The sequence below is a fragment of the Hemibagrus wyckioides genome, linkage group LG22 (assembly GCF_019097595.1).
Source record: "Hemibagrus wyckioides isolate EC202008001 linkage group LG22, SWU_Hwy_1.0, whole genome shotgun sequence".
Lineage (NCBI taxonomy): Eukaryota > Metazoa > Chordata > Actinopteri > Siluriformes > Bagridae > Hemibagrus > Hemibagrus wyckioides.
The window spans coordinates 18,122,071-18,131,434 of record NC_080731.1 but is presented as its reverse complement, the minus strand read 5'-3'; the positions used below and the strand labels follow the sequence as shown (position 1 = coordinate 18,131,434).

General features: G+C 41.5%; 2 protein-coding genes across 4 annotated transcripts in view; one reads left to right on the top strand and one right to left on the bottom strand.

Annotated features, from left to right (window-relative positions):
• The first annotated feature begins 1,379 nt into the window (after positions 1-1,379).
• On the top strand, positions 1,380-7,829 carry tmem150aa (transmembrane protein 150Aa). Of its 3 annotated transcripts, none has more exons than XM_058374510.1 (8): positions 1,380-1,586; positions 2,473-2,710; positions 2,800-2,847; positions 2,931-3,017; positions 3,744-3,811; positions 4,295-4,422; positions 4,508-4,685; positions 5,132-7,829. In XM_058374510.1, exons 2-8 carry the CDS (start codon positions 2,646-2,648, stop codon positions 5,392-5,394), a joined length of 837 nt encoding a protein of 278 aa, XP_058230493.1. In that variant the 5' UTR covers positions 1,380-1,586; positions 2,473-2,645; the 3' UTR covers positions 5,395-7,829. The 3 variants fall into 3 exon arrangements, with proteins under 3 accessions (XP_058230493.1, XP_058230492.1, XP_058230494.1); XM_058374509.1 differs by having other exon boundaries at positions 1,380-1,617; XM_058374511.1 differs by lacking the exon at positions 1,380-1,586 and adding an exon at positions 1,652-1,789.
• Positions 7,487-9,364, bottom strand: part of rnf181 (ring finger protein 181) — a 16,086-nt gene continuing 14,208 nt past the window's right edge. The window contains exon 6 of the mRNA XM_058374515.1: positions 7,487-9,041. Coding sequence (XP_058230498.1) covers positions 8,982-9,041 — 60 coding nt within the window. The 3' untranslated portion in view covers positions 7,487-8,981. The remainder of the gene's footprint in view (positions 9,042-9,364) is intronic.

The window sequence follows — 9,364 nt, the reverse complement described above, 5'->3', positions numbered from 1 at the left end:
CGCTTCAGAAGTTGTTTTTAATGAAGGGATGGGAGAAAAAAATTACACGCTGCCTGGAACGGAACCTCGTAATGAACTTTTAGACGAGCAAACATTGCTGACTAAAAAAACAGACATTTAATTAGAAAAAGAAACAAAGACGAGATCTTAATTTTAACCGCATAGAAGAATCTCATCATCCTGAACCTGAACGTTTGAGGTGTCCTTTTAACCTGTGCAGAGAAAATGTGACTGACACGAATTTCCTCACAGTAACTGTGTGTATTTATAACGTCACACTTTTATCCAAAGCACCTTGCAAATCAGGCAGGAACCAAGACAAGCAAAGGGAGCACCAGAGTAGTACCTGTTAGTGGGTGGGATATATTAGGCAGCAAGTGAACATTTTGTCCTCAAAGTCGATGTGTTAGAAGCAGGAAAAATTGGCAAGGCGAAGGATTTGAGCGAGTTTGACCAAGGGCCAAATTGTGATGGCTAGATGACTGGATCAGAGCATCTCCAAAACTGCAGCTCTTGTGGGGTGTTCCCGGTCTGCAGTGGTCAGTATCTATCAAAAGTGGTCCAAGGAAGGAACAGGGGTGAACCAGTGACAGGGTCATGGGTGGCCAAAGCTCACTGATGCACGCGGGGAGTGAAGGCTGGCCCGTGTGATCCGATCCAACAGACGAGCTACTGTTGCTCAAATTGCTGAAGAAGTTAATGCTGGTTCTGATAGAAAGGTGTCAGAATACACAGTGCAGGACAGGCAGCAAAATGAGCACCAGCACAATATTAGACAGGTGGTCATAATATTATGCCTGGTCGGTATATAGCGCACAGTCTGTCTGTCTCTCTCTCTCTCTCCCTGTGTGTAATCACTCTTTACAATCACACCATCCGGAAAAGCCTCTCAAAACACACAACACATCGAACCTTCAGGTGGTTGATCATCACATCAGGTTAGCTAAGAACCCTAATCTAAAGCTACAGAAATCAGAAAACCTGAATTGATTTGGGGTTAAAGTACAGCACTATTCCAGCGTGTCATTCTGAAAGCCTGAGTTTTTGTCGGCAGTTTTCCTTAATAGCATCTAAAAGTTTGCATCCCCATGGATTTACACAGTTATTTAAATGTGCGTCAGTAAACACGTGACCTCTTAAAAACTCAGAGATTTGACAAATTATACAGGGGGGAAAAAATCGAATAGTAGATATCCTTAGAATAATTGGAGAAATTAAAATTTAAATATATATAAAAATCACTTAAACTTAAGAGCTAAGCTTATTAAACAACCTTAAAAACTATAATGCATTTATTTATTATTCAATTACATTAATTTATTTATTTTTATAAACGAATTTTCCATATTAAAAGTAGCGTTATTGTTCCCCAGCTGTGCGCTATGCTGTTTGTAAATAACCATATAATGCGAAACGATTTGGCGCAGTGCATTGTGGGTAATGTAGTCCTTCATCTCCGACATCTTTGTTTTCACTGAACGCACGCGGCGGCTTGGAGAACTACAATTACCACGAGGCGGAGCGGACAACTGAAAGAAGACGGACGTAGGCGTTAGCTTTAAAGCAACACCACCAAGGTTGTTAGGGTACGTACCAAAAGAATAACAGCCCGTTAAGGTATGTTCAGAATTGTGTCGGTTTTTATAAAGGTCACAGCTAACGTTTCAACTCGCGCCGTTTGTTAGTAAAGAAGTGCTGAAGTGAAGAAATGGAGAAGCTAGTCGGCTAATTATACAGTGTAGCAGGCTAGCGATAGTTAGCTGTCACGAGCTCAAGAGCACTCGTGCCGGTTTGTACCTATTATATTATTAACGTCAGTTTATTTCTGAATTATTACTCGGAAAACTGTAATATCAGCGACAATACTGGACAGATTTTTGTTAATTAATCATTTATAGCTAATTTGAGCTCTTTTAGGAGGGGGAAGGATGCGGAAAGTGTTTCCGTTTTTAAAAAATGGACGCAAAAGATTAACAAATGATGAAATAGAACAAAACGTGATGTCTAGTTGTTTAGAGACAAGAACCTGCTGTAAATGTAAACCTTAAGTATTTTAAGTAAAGTTACACGCGCTATTCTCCGTTTGGTGTACGAATTGCTTTCCTACCCGTATTGCGTCCTGCGCTGTGATTGGCTAATAGTCGGTCGTCGTGGAAAGTGGGTAAAATTAGCCAATTATATTGCACAAGGACAGACCTCAATAGCCTATCGTGAAGCAGGGGGTGGGACTTGTCGGAATGTGGTTGGGGAAAAAAAAAAGAACTAGCTGGCTCGTGTTTAAAACCTATTTTTCCCAGTTTGAAGGGTTTGCATGAAGCCCGAGGTGCATTTCTGTTGTTTTTACTGTAAAACTTGTCTTCATTATACAATCACATAATATCCATTATGCGTATTTACAAAAAACTTTCTTAACTTGCTTCTATTTGTTTTTATTAAATTGATTTAACCCTTTCTGAACTGATAATCTCACAGGTTTTTCCTCGTCCCTGGACCTGGTGGTGAGCAGAAAGCAGCGCCGCGTCTCCGTCCGTCTCTCATGTCCATCCTCTGTGTGTCCCGGTCCATCAGCACCCTCTCCGCCCCCCATCGCCCCCCTGCACCCTCCGTCTCTGTCCCCCTGATGCGCAGGACCGAGAGTCAGCCTCATGACTGCGTGGATCATCCTGCCCGTCAGCCTGGCCGCCTTCTCCATCACCGGGATATGGATAGTGTGAGTGTGGAGACGTCGAACCTGCTGATCTTTACAGCTGTGTGCATCATGACTGATTCTTACATAACCCTGTGTGTGTTTGTGTTTAGGTACGCCATGGCCGTGATGAACCACCACGTTTGTCCTGTGGAGAACTGGTGAGCTCACACCCATGTTTAATGGCACCAGTTTCTCTCCATTACAGCAGGATTTATGCTTTATTGCTTTTTTTCACTTGAAGGTCTTACAACGTGACGTGTTCAGAGCAAAAAGCTGAACCAGGCTTCCCCAAGACCTGCTGCACCCTTCAGGACATCCCACTCATCAGGTACACACACACACACACACACACACACACACAGACCTGCAAAGCACTGAGCTTAGCTTCCCTAAATAATTAAAGAGAAGCCTCGGGCCAAAATTCTAATATCGCTGACACTGAGTAGACACAGAAGACGGATGGACGGACAAGTGGATGAGTAGATCAATGGATAGATGAGTAGAAAAATATCTGGATGGATGGATGAGTTGACAAGTTGATGGAAGGGATGAGTAGATAAATGGAGGACAAATGGGTTTAGGAGTGAGTGTATGGGTGGAGGAGTGGATGGATAGCTGGATGAGTGAGTGTATGGGTGAAGGAGTAGATGGGTGGATGAGGGAGTGGATGGATGGGTGAAAGAGTGAACGTATGGGTGGAGGAGTGGATGGATGGGTGAAAGAGTGAATGTATGGGTGGATGGAAAGATGAAATGGATGGATAGATTAGTAATAAATGGATGGATGAGGTGGATGGATGCTTGAGTGAATCATAATGTGCTTGAGTAGAAGGATGAGAAGATAAATGGAGGGATGAATGGACAAAGAGAGGGACGGATGTTTGTAGAGGACAAGATGAATGAATGGACAGGTTTACAGATGGATAGATGGACGGATTGGATGTGGCTGGATGGAGAGACGAGTGCATGGGTGGACAAGTGTACAGATGGATGAGTGTGTGGATGAGTAGATGGACAGACGATGATGGTGTTCTTTACTGTGTTTTGTGTTGCAGTAAATGCGGCTCATATCCTCCAGAGAGCTGTCTGTTCAGCCTCATCGGCAATGTGGGAGCATTTATGGGTGAGAGTGCTGCTTCATCTCACACACACACACACACACACACAAAACATAAATATGAAGTGAATGAGTTTGGAAGAAAGTAAAGTGCTGAGAGATGCGCTCCTAATGGAAAAGGGAAGTGGTGCGTCTGGACATTATAGGGTGTTTATTACTCCACACACACACACACACACCCCTCCTGCTGTTTTGGAGAGAGCGCTTTATTTGTTTGAGTTTTGAATTTCAAAACAGCTCTCTGCGTCTGAAGGAGGAAAATTCCTGAAGGTGTTTCCTTTCAAAGCAGGAAGTTCTCGTTTTACTGCGACACACCTTTATACTGACTGCAAACATCTGGTGGAAATTACATGTCACATGCCTTCTGCTTCTGATTGACTCGAACACAACTTCCTGTAGGAAATGCTCCATAAACCTGAGAAACGGCTAATGGTGTGTAGGAACCCTCAGTTAGACCTCACTAATGCCCTTTGACCTTTGTGTGTACAGTGGTGATGGTGTGTCTGCTGCGCTACGCTCAGATCATCGAGCACAGTCATCACTCCTGGACCAACACGAGCGGCCTGGTGTCGGGCTTCACCAACGCCGTGGGACTCGTCATGGTGGGAAACTTCCAGGTGTGTACTGAAAATTCGAACGTTGCTGCACGTTTCGCTCTGACGCTCTCCGATCCTCGTCTGAGAATTCTCCGTGTTCCTGCAGGTGGACCACGCTAAGACTCTGCACTACGTGGGCGCGGGCGTGGCCTTTCCCGCCGGGATGCTGTTCGTGTGTCTGCAGTGTGTGTTGACGTACCGCGTCGCGGTCACGCCTCTGGATTACCTGATGGCCCACGTGAGGGTGGCGCTCTCCAGCATCTCTCTGATTGCACTCGTCCTCAGTATCCTTCCAACACCAACACCTTTACCTTCACAGAACCTTTCAAAGTTAATCAGGTTTTAAACAGCAGCTTTACCGTCACACGCTGAAGATTTAAAAACAGAAAATTAGCAATATGTTTATAATAATATATTAATAAGGTAAATAAATGACAGTAATAATAATATAGTATAATATATTATAAATAAAATATCAATCATAATATTATATTATTATATTATTATTAATTTGTGTGATTAGTTCTTAGTCAATAAATTGAAATTTTCAAGTATAAAATATGAAAATTTAAAAATTCTATTAAATATTTATTTTTCCTCCAAACTACAATCTACCCAATTTAAAGAAAAAATAATAAATATTAAAACACAATCTTATTATTATTATTATTATTATTATTATAATTATTATGATTGTTGTTGTGTATATTTCCCTAACCGTTGGTATCAGGCGGCGTCTTCTTCATCCACGAGAGCTTCGTCCTGCAGCACGCCGCCGCCATCTGCGAGTGGGTCTTCACCGTCATCATCCTCGTCTTCTACGGCACGTTCACCTACGAGTTCGGCTCCGTCACCAGAGACACCGTGATGGCGGGGCTGCAGAGGAACCTCCCCCTTGGGGGCGGAGCTTCCAGGGAGCTGAAGACTCCGGGCAGGAGCAGCACCACGTCTACACAGCTGAACTGCATGCCGGAGAACATAGCTATGCTTTAACTAATCCTCACACACACACACAGCTGCTGCCTTGAACTAAGTTTTATAAGTCCCAGAATTCCCTGCACTGCACAGTTTAGTGTCCTCCCGATGAAAACACTAGTATGAGTGACAGTGTGGTATTAACAGCACCCTGGAAGCTCTACCCCCTTCCTCAAGTTCACATTAGTTCATCTCTCATCCTGATTTTTTTCCTTGGGAACTCAAGAAAATCTTTTTTTTTTTAGAGATCTGCACTGAAAAATCTTTGATCACGTTTCAGCTGAATATTTTCAGTGCGTCCCTGATAACAAAACCAATGGTCACTCTGTTGTCATTTAAATATTTTGACGCACTTTTTGGTCTGCAGCATCGGTCAGCACTTATAGAACATTTCCACGGTTTCTTTCAAGTCTGTTAGACAAGTGATCTGTAAAAGAACGATATAAAATCTTTGTTCTCCATTTTATTACAACAGAAATGTTCGCTTTACCAGTGAAGGAGGCGTTGTCTAAATAAGGCCCCGCCCTAAGATGTATGGATGAAGTTGTCAGTCCTAAACAGTGCAGTGCAGGTCAGAATCACTCCACTGTTTCACGCACATCCTACATTCTCTGCTGTCACGCTCTCCACACAGGAAAGATCCGAGAGTGGAATAGGAAGCGTAGCTGCTGCTGGTTTGTTTATGGGTGTTTGGGTTGAAGTGCGTGTTTCCAGTCACTTTTTGTTTTTGTTTTATTTGCACAAGGGCCCATTTTTCTCTGTAGTGGCCTGGAGCTGCTTGCTGCTGTCCGGAAATGTTTGCACGTCACGCATGAACGACGTTATGAGGTTTTTCCGCGAAGGTGCGTGTCGTATACCCAAGCGCGCGAGCGCGTTAAGCCGATACGCGATTGTACACACGCTTAGAAATTTACAATCGCAGTCTTGAACTGATAATCGAGTAGTTGCACATCCTGATAAAATCACTGATGGTTAGTAATCACTGCCTTATAGAGACAATACTATTTATGCCTGTTTTTAATATATATATGATATATATATTATCATAAGTTTTGTTATCTTTATGCCTGTGTGTTTTTGTTAAACATATCAGTTTTTCTGTATTATCACTCTTCCACAAGCCGTCCATCACAAACTACCCATGAGGCCACTTTCTGCTCATTTCCACACGCCATCATGGAGCTCCATGATGAATTTCAAACTTTAGCCAATGCTTTTATTATTTTTGAAACATTTCGTGCCGTCACCTGTGTTCAGTCTGCCAAAGCCGTCGCCATAACAACGGCGAATGGGATTACCGCTAGCAAACACGGAGCCGCCCGTTTGCGAACCACTCTACACGTGACTGAACAGTAAATCCGTGTCTTGGCGTCTGGGCTGGATCCCGGGAGTCTGTTTGAACACCGGGAAGCTGTCTGTGGCCTTAATCTTCTGTTCATCTCGCTTCAGAAACCAAAGTGTGTTCGCCGGTTCTCTCCGTCACGTTACGCCTCGCTCCGTTCCTGTACAAGCGTTTGCTGGATAAACGTTCGTCTGTATTCGACCACACCGTCTCTAGGGCCTCCGAGGGATCCCGCTGTCGGACCTCCTGAAGCTTCCAGTCCGATGCCGGGACTCGGAGAAACGTGTTTACATTCTCGGTGTAGTGAGGATCATCTGAGAAGCTTCAGCTAGAGCTGAGCGATAACTAACGATAATCATCGTTAACATTTCTCCAGAACCGTTTATCTCCATCCGTCCAATCAGATGCGACACTGGAGACTCCTTCCATAAACCTTAAGTCTCCTCACAGACAACCTCACCATATCATTTTTTTTTTTTTTTTTTTAAAACTCTTGTTTATGTGGAGCGTCCGATCGTACACGTCCCTGTTGCTATAGAAACGTACAAGCGCATTGATCTTGTCAGAGCTGCAGTTATAGAGAATTAAACACCTTCTGACCAATCGGGCCCTGATTTAACAATACAAGAGGAGAGCCTCGATGTGTACGACTGGTCAGTGACCATTTAAACAAACCAAAACATCAGGTTCATGTGCTAGGATTTCATCCATTTGTACATCATGTGGCCTGAACAGCTTTAAGAAAGATCTTCACAGAAGGAAAGGAAGATTTGTTTTTGTATTTCTGTGGCTCGGCTCTGGAAGGCGAGTCCAGTGTATCTACGGCTTTTACAACCAAACCGAATGCAGTCGTACTGTAAAAAGCTCATCTCGGACCAGGCTCCGCCCTCGCTGCTGTCCATCTGCTCGGTGTTTCACTGTATGAAGTGCGTCCCTGCTGACTGCACTGATCTGTGGAACTGCTCCGGGTTGTGGGTTTATTACTTTCTTTGGATTTGAACACCTTTCCAGCGATGGAGCAATAGAGTTGTGAAGGTTTGCTTCCAGCATTCACGTAACCGAAGTCCAGCGCTTTTCACTTGAATTTTTTTTTTTTTTTTTTTATAAACAATACAGCCTGCCGCTCGCGCTCGTACGTCTGCCAGACAATCATGAGTTCTTCACAGCTGATAGCCTGCCAACTTTTTTTTTTCCGAAGGCCCAGACAGTCATCATAAAACCGCTCACTTTTTTTATTATTATTATTATTATTATTTGTGTTTTTCTTTTTCTTTTTTTTCCAGCCTGTTAAAATTTTTCTGATGTCTTTTAAATGTGTATTTTTTTATCAGCACAATCTCTTCAAAAAAAAAAAAAAGGATCAAATTCCAAATCTGAAATATAAACCGGTGCAGAAAGTATTTTTTATTTTATAAATCACTTTGTGTAATAAATAAATAAATAAATAAAATTTCTGTATCGTTTTGATGATTTCTTCTTTGAGCAGATATTTCTATTCGATTAAGGTCTGAATGATGAATAAATAAGAATAATTTATAAATGTGTCCTGTTTTTCTGCAGTTTACTGTAAATAAAAATATAATAATAATAGACATTTATTAACAAGGTTTTTGTGTATAATTTCAACCCTAGATTTTTTTTTTTATATTTACAAAAAATAAAAAATAAATAAATTGTTTATGAATAAATTTCACGAATTGAAAATATTTCATTAGAATTTATTTAATTTTTCACTGGAAATTAAACATTTTATATTCATAAAAATCCTTGTAAAATAATTACTTAATATAATTATATAAGTTTTCTACATGTTGTTTTTAACATTTAGAAATGATCTGAAAAAGAAAATGAAGTAATTATTTCCCCAGACCTCGACACCCTAAACATCGTCTGATTTTTCTCCAGTAATTCCAGTACAAGCAATTAAACACTCATATTTTATTTTTTACTCTAAAACGTTTGCTATTAACCCACAAAAATAAATAGCAGGATTGTGACGTAACGCTCCAGCGTTTTTACAATGCACAATTTTCTGTATTTTAAAAAAAGCTTTCCATAATTTTTTCTGCTAAAATCATACAGGACATTAAGACAGTGGAAAAAAACAGTGTGTGTGTACAATTAAAGAAATCCTAGTTGAACATAATTTATAGTTATTTTTATAGAAACCTGGTCCTTACATCTGAGAGACAGCAGCATGTCAAAGCTACATGTCATGATAGAAGCCCTGCATTTAAAGTGTGTAAGAGTGTGTGTGTGTGTGTCATGTGTACATGGCCCCATGCAGATCCTCCAGACGGTGTTCTCTCTGTCTTCTCCGGTCCTACACACACACACACACATTATAATTTCATTAGTGTTAGTGTTTCATTAGTGTCAATCTTTAATATAATTTAAAGTCTGTTCATTATTGAGCTTAATAGACACACACACACACCACTCCTAGCTCTTGAATTCCAGTGGATCTGATTACACACTGCTGGTATTTTCCAGGTGTTTTGTTGTCCTCTGGGTGGTGCTGTGGCATAATGATGACAGTCCCATAAATGTGTGTGTGTGTGTGTGAGGAAATAAGCACCGTCATAGTAACAAGTTCCACATTCAGCTAATTACAAACTCTCGGCATCATTCACTGATGTGTAGTAA

Bases quoted from the DNA above. Each gene is read 5' to 3' on its own strand.
- tmem150aa (XM_058374510.1), top strand. From the start codon at position 2,646: ATGACTGCGTGGATCATCCTGCCCGTCAGCCTGGCCGCCTTCTCCATC. The intron at 2,711-2,799 runs GTGAGTGTGGAG...GTTTGTGTTTAG, and splicing joins ATCACCGGGATATGGATAGT to GTACGCCATGGCCGTGATGA. The intron at 4,423-4,507 runs GTGTGTACTGAA...GTGTTCCTGCAG, and splicing joins TCATGGTGGGAAACTTCCAG to GTGGACCACGCTAAGACTCT.